The sequence below is a fragment of the Poeciliopsis prolifica genome, unplaced genomic scaffold (assembly GCF_027474105.1).
Source record: "Poeciliopsis prolifica strain line A6 unplaced genomic scaffold, Auburn_PproV2 SCAFFOLD023, whole genome shotgun sequence".
Taxonomy (NCBI): Eukaryota; Metazoa; Chordata; class Actinopteri; order Cyprinodontiformes; family Poeciliidae; genus Poeciliopsis; species Poeciliopsis prolifica.
The window spans coordinates 4,666,296-4,682,319 of record NW_026562398.1 but is presented as its reverse complement, the minus strand read 5'-3'; the positions used below and the strand labels follow the sequence as shown (position 1 = coordinate 4,682,319).

General features: G+C 38.5%; 1 protein-coding gene across 2 annotated transcripts; it reads right to left on the bottom strand.

The window, feature by feature from the left end:
• Positions 1–102: 102 nt before the first annotated feature.
• On the bottom strand, positions 103–8,281 carry ddx23 (DEAD (Asp-Glu-Ala-Asp) box polypeptide 23). 2 transcript variants are annotated; one of them, XM_055046133.1, is made up of 17 exons: positions 8,144–8,281; positions 7,162–7,316; positions 6,947–7,066; positions 6,358–6,448; positions 6,057–6,122; positions 5,834–5,972; positions 5,611–5,744; positions 4,829–4,941; positions 4,601–4,744; positions 4,307–4,532; positions 4,081–4,226; positions 3,815–3,992; positions 3,328–3,570; positions 3,109–3,260; positions 2,921–3,029; positions 2,236–2,410; positions 103–810 (listed from the first exon to the last, which is right to left on the bottom strand). In XM_055046133.1, the coding sequence occupies exons 2-17, from the start codon at positions 7,314–7,316 to the stop codon at positions 587–589; spliced, it is 2,415 nt and encodes an 804-aa protein (XP_054902108.1). In that variant the 5' UTR covers positions 8,144–8,281; the 3' UTR covers positions 103–586. The 2 variants fall into 2 exon arrangements, with proteins under 2 accessions (XP_054902108.1, XP_054902109.1); XM_055046134.1 differs by having other exon boundaries at positions 8,203–8,276.
• Between the last annotated feature and the right edge of the window lie 7,743 nt (positions 8,282–16,024).

Below are 16,024 nucleotides of genomic sequence, written 5' to 3'. Positions count from 1 at the left end.
AGCATGTAGCGCTAGTAACTGACTTATTCCATTCAGTATACCAAAACATGGCCAATAAGTAAGAGAAATAGCTAATACCTTATTTCAGGTAAAAGGCTAATGCTCTGCTTTGTGATTTATTTTTCAGCCCTACCTGTGAAACAAACAGCATTTAATATGTTGAAGTCAGGTCATACAAATGTTTAAAACATGGATTTAAACTGAGGGGATACAACCAAATAATAAGAAATGAACATTTAATCTGTTATTGGTCTCTTACACATCAGAATCTGGAGAGGATCCAGATCATAACAAATATTCACTAAAAACAGCACCTACTACTCAGCATCCTCAACAAATCAAATTTTTTACTTGTTCAGCAATACTGGGTTCACATTACTGATGTTATATCAAGTTTGAAAACAAATTTAGCAGGTAAAATTCATCAACCCGTTCACCTTTTGGAACCAAGTAATCTTTTCTTCCATAAACGGGCTGAAAAAATAAAACACCAAAACGGAGGTAAAAGAGGGAAAGATGAATATACATGATAAGGAGGCATAAACTTGAAGTCCTGTGTTGCGTAAATAAAATTGAAACCAATAAATCAGGCGAAGATGGTCTCCTCACGCCTCTTCTTGGTCAGGATCGTTCCTGGTTTGTGCTGGGCGTCTGGGTGGTTAGTGAGCTCCGGAGGGCAGGTGGACACAGGGCTCTCCAGGATGGCCTGCTTCAGGTCGTAGAACACCGCAGAGTCCTCCTTGGTCAGGAACGTCATGGCCACACCACTCTTACCAGCACGACCAGTACGACCGATACGATGGATGTAGTCTTTGGGGGAAGAAGTGAGACTGGGTTATGTTTGTTGTATTTAGAAGTAACGGACAGAGGTGGGCAGAAAACCCAAGTAAGAACAGCACTACTTTAACATATAATACACACATAGTCAATAGAGCTATTTTAAATGATCACGGTTTCCCCCAGAACACTTGCTAAGCCTGGTGGTTGGGCGCTCATTCATCCAGCGGCCCGTCGTGTTTTTCAGTTAAAAATATGTTTAAAATTGACAGGAAATTTTAAAACATCTGAACGGACTGGAAGATTAACACTTCAACACCAACTATAAAGTCTTAAAAAATGCAAACATTTTGAAAGGACTTAAACAAATATGCAAAGCTTAGTCTGGTGGGGGCAGAAGTAAAGCCTGGTGGCCTGCCAGGCTTACAATACACTGGGGGAAACCCTGATATATATTTAGTAATATACTGAGCGATATGTGTGTGTCCTTAAGACTATCACTACTCACTCTTATGAATTGACGTATGTTTATTTTGTTTACTTATTTAAAATTTTTATTGTGATATGCTGGAACAAACAAAATTTCCCTCTCCCCATTTGGGGATCAATAAAGTATCACTATCTATTTTATTTTTCCTCAAGTAAGAGTGAAAAAGTGTTTGGTAAAAAAGAATCTACCCCAGTATTGAGTAACTCCTCAAGCTATCAGCATTGAATATTTAAACATGATATAATCAGACAGACCAAATTATAAAGTTAAATGGACATTTTGGTAATTTAGAAACCAAAATGATAACAAATAAGTAACATAAGTAACAAAAAATAACAAAATGAGGCAAAATATATTCTTTCAAATCAGTTTCTTTCAATAAAAAAAATGCATGAAACTAATATTTACACCTACAGGTGTGTGTAAATGTCTGGTGAAGTTTTGGATTAAATATGTTTGCTTTTCTTTTAGTTGGTAGGAAATCCAAAAATTATACTGAAGTAAGAGTAGAAATACTTCATAATAAAATTATTTACGTAAGAGTAGAAAAGCATTTGGTAAAAAAAAAATCCTCAAATGGGCAAACATAATGTTCAAAAATTACATAATCAGACGAACTGAATTATAAAGGTAAGTGGAAATTTTGGTATTTAAAAAACCCAAAATGATAATAAATCATATAAGTAACAAAAAAATAACAAAATGATGCAAACAATTTTTTTTCTAAATCATTTTCTTTCAATAAAAAGAACTTATAAAACTTTAACAAAATCTGCAGGTGTGTGTAAATGTCTGGTGAACTTTTTGTTTTTCGTTCAGTGAGTAGAGAAACAAAATTTTACTCAAAAGTAGAAATACTTTATAATAAAAGTACAGCATAGTAAGGTTACTCTCACTGAGTAAATGTAACTAGTTACTACCTAACTCTGGGAACATATCTTGTTTGAGAAACAAGGCGGCCTCCTCACCTTCAATGTTCTTTGCCATGTCGTAGTTGATGACCATGGAGACGTCCTGGATGTCAATTCCTCGACCAGCAACGTCTGTGGCCACCAGGATGTCTTTGGCTCCAGCCTTGAGGTTGGAAAGTGCAAACTCTCTCTGCTCCTGGCCTTTGCCGCCGTGCAGCGTGCAAGCATTGTACTGAACAGAGGAATGTTCATGTGTTACATTATTACACCATCTAGTCAGGGTTCCTATTTATTTTATTGTTCACATTCCAGACTCAGATTTATTCAGTTTTCCTTCTGTCTTACACATTTTGAAGTGTAACGGAGCCCCTGAATGTTATTTTATTTCCATTGGCAAGGGTTTATGGAGAGATTCAACAAAAACACAAAAAAATATGGCATAATGAGACAGAAAACAAATGAAAAGATGAAGGAGAAAGAAGGAAAAGATGGTGGACAAACAAAGGGATGGGAACATTTACAATAGATGAATAAATTAATAAATTTATAAATGAGAACAAATAAACTGAATGGATAAACAGATAGACGGAAGGAAGGCAAAAGACAAATAGAACAGATAAATAGGAAGGAAGGAAGGTTGGATGATAAAGTCAGAAACAGATGTTTTGTTTTTTTCCCAGTTTCTCTGTTTTCATCTTCTACTGTCAGAGTAGGAGAAGAAAAGAGTTTCACAATAACTCACCCCCATCTTCTCCAGGGACTTGGCCAACACATCGCAGCCCTTCTTCTGGTTGACAAAGATGATGATGGGCGGCTCGAAGCCGTGCGCCAGGACCTCCAGCATCTTCTTCCTGCGCAGCACAAAGAAGGAAGCGCTCAGCATGCTGCGGTTTCTGTGATCCTCGGAAGTCGTGTCAATTTCCCCCTCACCTCTTTTCTCCCTCCGACATGAGCAGGACCTTCTGCTCCACTCTCTCGTGGGGTTTTCCTGCAGATCCGATGTACACCACAGCGGGGCGCCTCAGGTAGCTCCTCGCCAGCCTCTCCACAGCGGGAGGCATGGTGGCGGTGAACATGACGGTCTGCAAGACGCAATCAAAAAGTTCAGAGAACACCCAGCGGCAGCGTGGAGCAGGAAGATTCACGTACTTGTCTGTATTTATGTTTCCCCGACTCGAAGTTCATCGTCATCTTCTCCGGGTCCTCGGCTTCGTCAGTGTCCGGTTTCTGATTGGTCACCGGGATGTACTCCAGAATCTTCTGGACGTCCGGTTCGAAGCCCATGTCGATCATACGGTCGGCTTCGTCCAGGACGACGTATGTGCAGCGGCCGAGCACCAGGTAGCGGTTCTCCAGCACGTCTATGAGACGACCGGGCGTTGCTATGACGATCTGTTAAAAAGGGATAAACTAAGACGTTTATAAACCGAAACGTTTCTGATACCTGTTGAAAGACAAGGCAGGATCTCTCACAATGTCACAGAAAACTACAAAAGTAAGTCTGCATATTAAGCAGCTTTTAATCAAACGAGTTATTTTGTCTTCAATTTATTTCACTCAGTACTGACTTTAAAGACTGAATGTTATAGTGGTTTTGGGACTTTGTCAGGGCAGATATTAAGTATTAATGTTTCACCTCACAGCCCATCCTGAGTCGGAAGCCCTGGTCTTCTCTGGAGATTCCTCCGATCACCGCCACTGTTCGGATGCCAAGCGGCTTACCAAACTTGATGGTTTCTTCTTCAATCTGCTGAGCCAACTCACGAGTCGGAGCCAAAATCACAGCGTAAGGCCCCTGATCGGAGTCTTCGATCCTGCCACACAGAGCACACCACTGTAACCGGCAGGATGGAGGCGAATTGAAGGGTTTACTGAGGAATAATGAAGGATTATTTCTGCTACCTCTCAATCTTCGGCAAAGTGGTAATCCAGACCAGCAGAGGAATGAGGAAAGCAGCCGTTTTGCCACTACCCGTCTCAGCCACACCGATGATGTCACGGTTCTGCAAGCCAATAGGAATGGCTTGCCTCTGAATGGGTGTGGGGTCCTTAAGTTTACAGAAGACAACAGTCAGCATTACAGAAACCAGTGTTGCACATCAAAGCAGGACTGAGGACTTGAACAAACTTTGTAGCCGCATTTGTCGATGACTTCCAGGATGTGAGCAGGCAGCGCATACTCCTTCCAGTTTCTGATGGGGTTAGGAATCTTCCCTCCCTTGGTGGTGATGCTGTAATCCTCCCTGAAGATTCGCCAGTCTCTGTCCGTCATCTCATCCAGCTTCTTCTGGGACCAGTGCCGGTCGTCCCAGCGCTGCTTCGCTTCCTTCTTTCGCACCTTCTTCAGTCGTGTCCTGTTGGGAAAATAATGTGAGATACCTTCAACCAGACAGATTACTCCATTTCATATCATTATCCTCACTCTTCCTGCTCCTTCTCTTCCAGCGTACGCCTCTTCTCCATCAGATCGCCGTAGAACCGTGACTGCTCTCTTTTCTGCTGCTTCAGGTCGATGCCAGCGATGAACCCGCGCCCGTAGAGCTGTACCTGATGTTTCTCTTTGTAGCTGCAGTGAGAAATTAAAATCCATCATATAAACCTGGAAAAAAAGTTAAATAACCCATTCAAAATAACTTAATAATCCACTTACATTGGGTTGTAGTCGACTGAAGTGTCTTCAGAAGCATCCCACTCGAATACAAACTTCCTGTCGTTCAGGTGGCGAGTTCTGCGGCGTTTTTTGATTCCACCCAAATATCGTTCCTGTAATTAGGTTAAACTATTAGCATGCATGCTGTTTATCATCATTTTAGTTTTACGTTCATGTTGACTGTAAAATTATGGAACCTTAGCAAAAAATAAACACATTTGAGACCCAGAAAACCTAAAAAACTCTAGGTTTTAGTTTTTGAAAGAAGTACTTTTATAAATACCATTTTTGGGCTTTATTTCTCCAAGTAGAAAAGGCATAAAGGTCATACTGAACTAAATTAGCGAATGACTCCCTTTTGATGGAAACTAGATCTGCACAATATATTCAAATCATGATCGCAGCATCAGTATGCGCAATATTCATGTTGCTAAGGACCGTTTGGAGTGCAATAATTGTTGAATTCTTCATGTGTTTTTTATGCTGATGCAGTATTTAGTCAGTGGGACAGGAACGCATGTAATTAATTTTTAATCAAAATAAAAAACCTAAACTGGACAGATTTCAGGTACACAAACACAGAAAACAACAGATTTGAAATGAAAAGCAATAACGATATCATACATAATGCAACAAATTGAAAAAACAAATGAGAGGATGATTTTGTTGTTAAAGGCCAGCCTAAATATGGTACACTGCTCACCTTGAGTCATGTTAAATAATTTAATACTTAAAATAATTGAATTGCGGACCTCTCTTGAGCCTGGTCTGTTGAAACTAACCTTGATGGCATGGAGCTCTTTGCTTTTGTCTTTCTCCTCTCTGAGTTTTTGTCTCCCATCGTCTTCATCATTCCCATTGTTCTCGCGCTCCATTCGCTCTCTGCGCTCCCTTCTTTCCCTTTCTTGGGGATCCTCTGTGAGAAACAGATCTCAAGTCTCACAAACATGTTTCCAGAGCTTAGCACAAGAATGGAACATTTTCAAGCTAAAATGTGAAACAAACCTAGCATTTTTCTCCCAATGTCCTGGAACATCCGTCTTTTCTTTCTTTCCTCATCAATCATCTTTTTCCTTTCCTCCACCTGCTGCTCTCTGCGCTTTATAGCCTCAGCTTCTCGCTCTGCTCGAGACAGAAACTTTGGCTAAAAACAAAACAGATAAAGTTAAAGAATAATATTAAAAATCAAATCTCTGAAAGAAAATAAGTGTGCAGTGAAAATTCTCACTTTTGCCTCGGCTTCCTCCTCTGCTTTTTTCTTGGCCAGAAGCTCCTCCAAAGAGAGTGGCTGAACCTGAGACACACAACATAAAATAAATCATACAAATTTTAAAGAAAAGAGCACTCAGTCCATAGATGGTGCATGAATAACTACATTTCTACTTCAAAACATTATAAAAAATGTTTATTTTTCTTTCCTTAGTTTCAAATTCCCTAAAGTAATTCAGCTTGATTTACAACAGTGATCAGAAATGAGATAAGATCTGCAGAACAAATAAATCAAATGAAAACATGAGTCCAGAGTGTACCTTCTCCTTTTTCTTTTTGTCTTCATCTTCTTCCTCTGCTTTTATATCTTTCTCCTTCTTTAACTTGTCCCTTGACTTTGGTGACAGGCTTCTAACAAGACAGAAGCATGATAGTTAGATATTTTACACAAAACATTCAGATGCTCTTCATCTATAATTTAGAACCAGCCAAATATGAAATCAGGAACTGATCAATGAATTTCTTAAATCTTAATAGTAGCAACACCAAGATTTGGAATTAATAGTAATATAAAAATAAAAGCTGAATTTAAGAGGAAGATTTTAGGTGTCTTTTAATGAAAGGAAACAATAAGTCATGAAGGTTTGGTGGAGATTGGGTGTATAAATCTTTAGAATTGATAACACTTAAGTGAATTGGAGACATTTCCCTTGAATGTGTAATCACATTTTTAAAAAATTCCTTTAAAAATACATTTTGTATGTTATGGTCATTAAAAAAAAGACCAATTACGCCACATATTTTTGTCTGGATTGGCAGGTTTTTTAGTTACATTTATTTTCTAAAACTTTTTGTAAAAATATAGTTTTACAGAAGGATCATGATGTCTCACATTTGTGTTTTTCATACCTTGATCTCTTGCTGCGATCTTTATCGCGCCGATGACTGTCTCTGTCTTTGCGGCTCCTGTCTCTGTCTTTGTCTCTGTCCCGGTCCTTGTCTCTGTCCTTATCTTTCATGCGACGATCCCTTTTTATTGTAATACAAATTAGAACGAAGCAAACAATCCATGGCACATGTACATAACCACTTAAGTTTTGTTTGTGTGCCTCAGTTAAAGTCACCTGTCTGGAGATTTGGAGCGGTTTCGTTCACGGGAACGATGCCTTTTACGTGAAGGTGATCCTCTGCGATCCCGATCTCGTGAACGACTCCGCTTCCTGTCTCGGTCTTTGTTCCCTGATGATTCGGCATCCTTCCTGTCTGTGTCAGCGGCCATCTGCAAGTTAAAGAAGGTGCAACTACATGAGTGAAGTTTTTCAATGCATTTTAGCCCTGAAATAGAAGAATAACAGCCAGGACCAAATTTAGAAAATATAACTTTGAGTACATTTTCTTTTAATAAATAGAGCATGATTTTTTAGATTTTTTTATTTTGCTTTATTGCTCTTTATCTCCATTCCTGACTTCTGAACAAAAACGTATTCTTGCAGTCTGGAGTAAAGTAATTTGAATAGTATTTTGTAAAATTGGGGAAAGTAAAGGCAGAAACGTGGTCATCTGAAAATAGCAGAACAGATATTTATTCTGGACTTTTACATTTATAGACACATTTCCGGATTTCTCTGTCAGTTTTTGACCTATATTTTATACAATAAAATTTCGTCAAAAAAACATGCTGCATCCCTTGTAACAAGTGGACGTTTCATAATTTGAAGTAAATCTTTATTCAAGCAAGATGATAACGCGTAAAATACATAAAGCAATTACAAAAGTACTACGAAAACAGCGCAGCTATATTCGACAAGAAATGTATCATAACGTCTCCTGTATGATACAGACAGAAGATGTTTTCTACAATCTCGTTTGGTTTTAAGACAAGACTTTCAACAAACAGTAAACTGCAGTGTAACAAAAAAATCAGTATTATAAAGATGCTGTCAAAATTTAAACAAACGAGAATTGCAATGGAGGAAAATTTGGAAGTTTTACTTCTGCAGTGACAACGTTAAACCTCAGAAGTTGGCTAGCTAAAGGCTAAACGAAGATTGTATTTGTTTCCCTCCAATAAAACTATTCAATTGCGCAAAACTGAGACTACTTTACCTCCAGCTGTGAGCAGAGAGCCAAAACCAACAGGACAGCTTAACTCTAACTAAACTCACTCTCTCGTGTTTTAGCTTGTCAATAAAACCCCAGCGCTCTATCGACGATTCAAGAAGACGCCATAATGCTCTGCACGAGCAGAACGAGCAAAGGTTTCTGGGATGTGAAGTCCAGATTGCTGTGATGAGCGTGAGACAATCTCTTGTGAAAACTACATTGTCCATCACGAAGCAAAAGCTCTGTAAGGACCCCAGTTGTTTAGCACACGGACGTCTAAGTGCCTTTAAAAAAAAAAAGACTTGTGGCGATTGCGATTCATGGAAGTAGCATTGTCCGTTTTCTTGAGATGTCAAAAATTGACCACTGTATACTGATATAAAAGGGTTGATTTCACGACTGTAAACTCATTATTGGAAAATAGCAAATCTGCTTCCAAATTGAGTGTTGCTACAATTACCGTGGCACTAAAATGTACATTCAACTGATTTTGAACAGTTTTTTACGCAGTGGCAGGAGGTCATTTTAGTCATATGAACAGCTTCCACATCAGTATAAGAAAGTACAACTACTGCGATGTACAATGTTTTTAATTACATGAATATGGAAATATATCCAACCACTAAGTTTAATACCTTTTTGATGTTTAAACTGTACAATGGCACAAAAGAATGTTTAGAGGTGAATGTGAAACCCTTTAAAATCCAGCTATTATTATTATTATTATTATTATTATTGTTGTTGTTGTTATTATTGTTATTATTATTGTTATTATTATTGTTGTTGTTGTTGTTGTTGTTGTTTCAGTCTTTCTAAATTATCCAATGTAAATTAAACACATGCGTTAAGCTGATTTTATCTGTTTGGCCACCAGGTGGCGACAATAAGTTGCAACATGGGACCTTTCTTCTTTTCTTGCTTTTTCTTTCTTTTTTTTCCCTTTCTTTCACCAAATAGCAATTTCTCACAATTTTCACGTACTTATTCAAGAGCTTGATAATGGCGTTATTTTGGATGGACAGAAAAAAAAATTTTCAATAATTTTTACTTTAATTAAATGACAAGACAAGTAAATTGTGACATTTAACAAGTACGTCAAAAATTCAGAACAAGAAATAATTTCATGCCAACATTGTCTGGAGTCCCAGAGTTAGAAAAAATAAACGCAACACAATACTATATTGTAATGCAGACCAGCAGCCATGATGATGAAATATCCCTGTCTGCTCTGTACACACAAGCACCATCCTTTGCAGCAGATTAAAATTCAAGAACGGCTGTCTTCCCAGGAATCCGTTTTTTTCTTCTTCTTGTAATTTAAAGCAGCATCTTCTCTGTGTGTGTGTGTGTGTGTGTGTGTGTGTGTGTGTGTGTGTGTGTGTGCGTGCGTGCGTGTGTGCGTGTGTGTGTGTGTGTGTGTGTGTGGGGGGGGGGGGGGGGGGGGTGTGTGTGTACCATCTACCGCATGTAGATAAAAGACATGTTAGATGCTGCTGTGTTTGAGTCAGGATTGGCTTGATCACTTATTCATATTCTGGACCTTCCTTTCCTTCCATCCTCAGATCAAAGGAGATTTATGGAGCCCTTCTGAAGGTGAACTGTTTCAGTGGAGATGATCAAAACTAATGGTGAGAAAAACAATTGTTAAACGTACATAAAAAATGAAAAGCTCCTGAAGTTGAAAACAACAGAATGGTGAGACCGAAAAAGTTAACTGGATTTTACCCCACATTGTTGCTAAAAGACAACAAGAATAAAAGGCTGACTGTCTTGCTGCACATAATATGTTCCATTAGTTGTGGTTTTTCATCTGAGCAATTAAATGCTACACAATAGGTTTATTTTATACAGTATGTGTTCTTGTAAACATGTGGAATAGAAGCCCAGCAGCTGCTTCTTGAGCATGCAACAAATGTTACAATAATGTTGCATACAACATGTGCTTTGCATGCAACAAGACAAGTTTCCTGTCTTATTGCATGACCAAATCTGGTCCGTGTTTCTGCTGGTTTTACAGATGCTGCAAACTTAAGTTGAAAACTACTTTGAGGGGAGTCAATGATGGTAAGGTGCTCAACTAAAAACAAAATTTTAATGTGAGTAGCTACGTCTGATCTGGATACAATCAAAGCTTTCACATCTCAGTCTTATTATTGTTTCTTCTTCTTCTGTTTTCTTAGAAGAAGAAGAAGTTGGACCAGGACAAGTTTTATAAATGATATGTTGGCAAACAATGGGTATTAAAAGATTTCTTCACACATTGCCCCTTGAAATCCTCCAAATCACTTTAGAATAACTTAAATATGCATAAAAATTGATGCTAATTCTAAGCACACAAATCTATAATCATTGCATGAGAAAGCATGCAATAGTTTTAAAGGTGCAACACAAGCATTACTTCTAATTAAAACTAAAAAGTAATTCCCAATATCGAGCTTTATGTGTTAAAAAAACTTAACTCTAGCTGCAGATTTGTCAAACTTCAAGACAAAGACAAAACAAGACTGTGTGATCTGAGGAGAAAACAAAAAGTTAAAATTGTGACTTATAGTAGGGTAATATTCATTCACATTCAATAAGTTAAAATATTAATTCAAATTAGGCTTGTTGGTCAGATTGAAATTACATTGTCAGATAAACATTCTTTAAGCACGTATTAAAGATACTCTTTTTTTTTTATCAAGATCACACACCTTTATTAAGAATGTTTTTGTTGGTGTAAAGTCTTGTTTTCATTACCTGTAAGTAGAAAATAGTTACATAAATAAAAGCTAAAAATATCAGTCTGTGTGTAATTAAGATGTTTGTCACTTGAGTTGCTGAAATAAATAAACTTTTCAATTATGTTCGTCTTTATTTATTAGTTGAGATAGTTCACCTAATGAGTCTTCTTTGTTGAGTTGCGAACTGAAAACTATGTAGCTTTGAATCATTTCTTTATTCTGCCGGGAGAAAGATCAATTTAAAATTCAGGACAGCTTGGTCTTCTAAAAAAAAAAGCACTTTTTTATGTTTTGCTATAAATTACAGTGTGTTTCAGCTTGCCCGGAGGTTGAACTATCTCATCTAACATTGGATATTATCGTCTGTTATATCACTCTGATCACTAACAGCTGGCGTCTGATTAAAGCGAGGTTTGTGTAAGTAAGGAAACAATATCCAGGGTTGCTTAAAAATAATTCAGCTCTTTTGGAGTCAACCAATGTAGCTGAAGCACGTTTGAATAACAAACAACAGTAAATGTTCGGCCCCCAGTAACAGGCTTTAGCTGGATTTAGATCATTGGCCAACACAGATATGATGCGGTTTAGCTGTTCCCCAGCTGTACACCCTTTATCTAAAGCATATCCCTTAGATCCTAACTAAAGTCGACCACGTATGCCGACGTACCTCAGCTGCCCCCAGCACTGGGACCCCTTACCCCCCTCTCCATACTTCTGGATGCCAGGCATAGTTGCCTAATTAAGCGGTTGTAGAGCGTTCACTCTTGACGTGCCCTCAGGGCGTGCCAAGCAGGGCACATGTGCTGGATGAGGGAAGGGGTGGAGGGTAGATCTGTAGAAGGTGAGCGGAGTCATAAAATATGGGGTTCTGTCAGAAAGGTTGAAAGAGGAGGAGGAGGGGGGATTGGGACCAGGGCAGAGGGGACCCACCGAGGGAATTTGTTCCACTCTGCCAGGGACATGATGGGGGAAGGGGTCCATCATCATCCTCTTCTTAGCATGTTTGAATCTGGCTCACCTTGCTACAATTAAAACTAAGAACATTTGCAGAGCATACGAAATAAACTGCTTAGCATGCGCCACAATCATGCACCAAATCGCATTCAGACAAGGATGCCTCTGGCTGCAATACAGACTTTATAAAAGCACACATGAACTGATAATTAGACCGTGCCAAGCTAAATTGACCCAGTGACACATATTACTCTCACACTCATTGACTTCTGGCACGTTTTTGCATCGCAAGATGATGTTAATAGAGCATAATTTAGTTAGTATTAACATGAGTCCTCAGGCTGCAGGACTGAAGAAAGCTAACCAGCAGTCTGTCAGCTGTCTGATGCTCTCACTTTGGGGCAACTTTGAAAGAAATGAAATCATAAATATGCGAATGGACTTATGAAAGAAAACTTCAGCTTCAATAAGTCCTGTGAAATCGGAGCGGGTCAGCTCTGATTTTGATCATTTCTCTGGCAGTTATGGGGCAACCAGTCTGGCCTTCTTTGTTTTTCTTCGTCTAGCCTTTTTTTGAAGAGAGACAGGAGAAACAAACTATGACATGACTTGACTTTGACAGCTTGTATTTAGAGAGGATATGTTGGCTGACCTCTTTGGAAAACTTTTGCTTTTTTATTTCATTTCCCGGAACAGGAAGATTGATCGCACTCTCATGTCTCTCATGGAAAACGGAAAGTGTCTTACAGAAAGTATTTATACCCTATAAAATATTTTACGTTTAGTAATGAAAAATAAGTAAACAAACTAATTATTTACTTATGACTGAAATTATTTGCTGGATTTGTTCCACAAGTTCACAGCACATGTTTAATTTTTTTTTAATTTTAAGATAAACAATAATAGTGGCATTATTATAGTAGTTTTAATAAAGATAATAATAATGCAAGTTTTCCCTTTTGAAGACTAATGCACCTTAATCTACACTGAGTTTGCACGTATGCATGGGTTTTCTCCGGGTTCCTCCCACAGTCCAAAATCATGTCCGTCACGTAAATTGGTCTCTCTAAATTCTCCCAAGGTGTGAGTGTGTGTGCATGGTTGTCTGTCCTGCGACAGACTGGCGACCTGTCCAGGGTGACCCCGCTTCTCGCCCGGAACATTAGCTGGAGACTGGCACCAGCACCTGTCCCGACCCCACTACAGACACTGGTGTTAGAAGATGGATGGATGGTCACCCCACAGTGAAATTGGAAGACATTTTAAATATCCAAAATAAAACAAAGAAACCAATAAATGAAAAGGAAATAAAAACACAACTGAAATCATAAATAATGTAGATTATAGTGTCTAATTTATCATCAGATTAATTGCAACAGGTGTACCTCCAAGATAAGCATTTTAACAACACATTTTTAACAAAAAAAAGCTTCTATTTTTCTCTTGCATATAACGCCTGGATTATAACCAATAAAACGAGCTGGAGAATCGAAATAAAGAAACATGGAAAGACACGATGGAGTCCATGTTCCTTTGACTGAGCCGCAGATAGAAGCAGCTAGTCAAAGACGACTCTAATTTCCTCTCCTCCTCGCCTGGCTGACACGTTGACATGCACTCCTATTTCGCACACAGAGACAGGAGTTACAGCACTGTCAGAGCAGCTGTGACAGAGCCTGCTGCATGAAGGAATGCTACCCATATGTCAGGCTGCAGATCGCTCGTCACCAGCAGCCAGGCTGCAAAGCTTCTTCAAGCCCTCCACCCCCTCATCATCTTCTTTCTGCTGCTTCTGCTGCAGTGTGAGGCACTTCTTAGGGCTTGATTGCGGGAATGTGTGACCCTGCTTCTTGTGTGCGTGTGTGTGTGTGTGTGTGTGTGTGTGTGTGTGTGTGTGTGTGTGTGTGTGTGTGTGTGTGTGTGTGTGTGTGTGTGTGTGTGTGTGTGTGTGTGTGGGTTATCTGCACCATCCCGTCTGATAGCTTAAGAGATTACGTGCCAGTGAAAAATTCCACAAACCAACCTTCTTGCCTAAATTTCACAGAGGGTTTCAGTCTTTTTTTTTTCACCCGTGCCTCTTTTTATGAATGTCAGCACTTCCACCTTCTCTGTTGGAGGCTAATACTTCAGCTGAGAGGAGGAGACAAGCGTCAGGTCCACAAAGATCAATCCGGAACAATGCTGCTTGTTGGTTCATGTCAAACATATCAGAGTAATTCAGGTTTTCTTTGTCCTGCTCAGACCGAATTTCAGCCTTCAGCTTATAGACAAAACCTACTGTAGATGTCAAATTCAACATTTTGTTTAAAAAAAATGAACCTTTCAGGGACACACATTGTTTTATGTTATCTTTACCAAAGAAGTTGAGACTCTTTTCATGGACATCATACTGACCTGTTTGCATTGGGTCCAAACTTTGTCCAACAAGTTGCCCATGTTGGACAACATGAGCAACACGGGCAACTAAACATGTCCAACGTATTTGGTTTTTGTTACCCAAAACTAAAGTGTGACTCAGAATGTTAATGTTTTCTGGATGATAAAACTTAAACTTTTGTCTCCTCAGCTCAAGATTCAGGTCAAATCTGAAACTTGCAGAAAATGTTTATTCTGATGACTTGTTTACAAGTCATAATTTTTAAGTTTGTGTTTGTTTTGAATTTGTATATGCTGTTATCATGTCACTCATCTGTCCTCCATAATAACCTTTGCTGTACATACAGTTGAAACAAGATGACAAGACAATGTAGCTATTTTCCCTCACAGATTCATTCAACCTGTTTTATACAAGCTAAGAAACTCAGATACTGATTATTTTGCAGTATATATGTTGTGAAATTTTTCCAATAATATTTTAGTACCAGGGTATTAAGAAAAAGAGAACAAACCTTGAAAAAGTAGACGCTTTTCCAAAAGGGCAGTGTCAGCACTGGCACCACATCTACCATGGATGTGCCAAACTGCATAATCACACCCTGGAGCGACAGGTTTGTTATTAGGGTACCTGATTTGATGAGACATGTAACGTTCATGATAACTGAGAGGGGAATCATAAAAAAGGCAGAAAGAGATAGGAAGAGGAGCACAGAAACACCTCTGCTTATCCAAAAGACGATCAAGCTGATTTTATACTGCTGCAGCTGTATAAAATCAGCCTTGCAGCAGCAAATATGAAATTTATCAGAGGTTGCTGATTCCCCCAACTGGCCTGTCTGCTGTTGTGTAAAGGTAGCGGATAAGCTGTATCCTGTGTGATAGCTCAGGAATGGCAAACATTTAGGCCACTTCATTTATACGGTTTCATCAGAGAGCCAACAGAGACAAGCTGATAACGGCAAAGATGTGGCAAGTCATGTGAACCACAGCAAACATTGTGACGGAGCAAATGATGGATGGCTGAGAGGAAGAACAGAGAAAAAAGCAACAGAAACAGAATATTAAGGAAATTCTTTACCTGAAAGGAAAGTTTTATAATATTTTGGATAAAATGATAAAAGTTTTACTGCAACACTCCAAACAGTAAAGTTTTTCCACCCCTTCTTTCTCAAAGGATAAATAAAACTATGGTTTTCTTTCATGAATACCCTCCTTTTATGTTTTCGTTATATATATTTTTCTATTTTTTTGTCCTGTCTTTTCTGCCTCAGATGCAACACAGCAATTAAAGGCTTAATTATTAAGAGTTTATTCTGAAAACTGACATGCATTACACAGCATTAAAGTCATAGAACAGGATTTGTGCATAAACAAAACAACTTGGATTCAACCAGCTGTTCAGTGACTGTATCTTTAATTTTTTTGTATAAACATTATGTAAAATGTCCTGCAAAAATATTCACAACCCTCAAATGTTTTCACAAAAGATCGTCTTAAAACCACAAAGTTGGAAGGATTTTATTAGATTTTTTTGTGATAATTAAATGCAAAGTAATCCATATTTTGAAGAAACAGAGAGGAAATGGATACATTGATTGCAAAATAATGTGGTAAACATGTATTATAAATCCATGTGGAGAAGCATTTTCAAGTCATTTTGTATCAAGCAGCTTTGCACTTGTGATGACTGGAACTTCAACCCATTATTATTAAGTTCAGTCCTTTTAATCTAAGTCATGTTGTTGTAGCTCTGGCTGTAAGATCTGGTTAATTGTCCTCCTGAAAGGAAACTTCTACTGAAGTCTCAATTTAAAAAAAAAACATTTAGCAA

Bases quoted from the DNA above. Each gene is read 5' to 3' on its own strand.
- ddx23 (XM_055046133.1), bottom strand. From the start codon at position 7,316: ATGGCCGCTGACACAGACAGGAAGGATGCCGAATCATCAGGGAACAAA. The intron at 6,123-6,357 runs GTACACTCTGGA...TGTGTGTCTCAG, and splicing joins ACAAAAAGAAAAAGGAGAAG to GTTCAGCCACTCTCTTTGGA. The intron at 5,745-5,833 runs GTTTGTTTCACA...TGTTTCTCACAG, and splicing joins CATTGGGAGAAAAATGCTAG to AGGATCCCCAAGAAAGGGAA.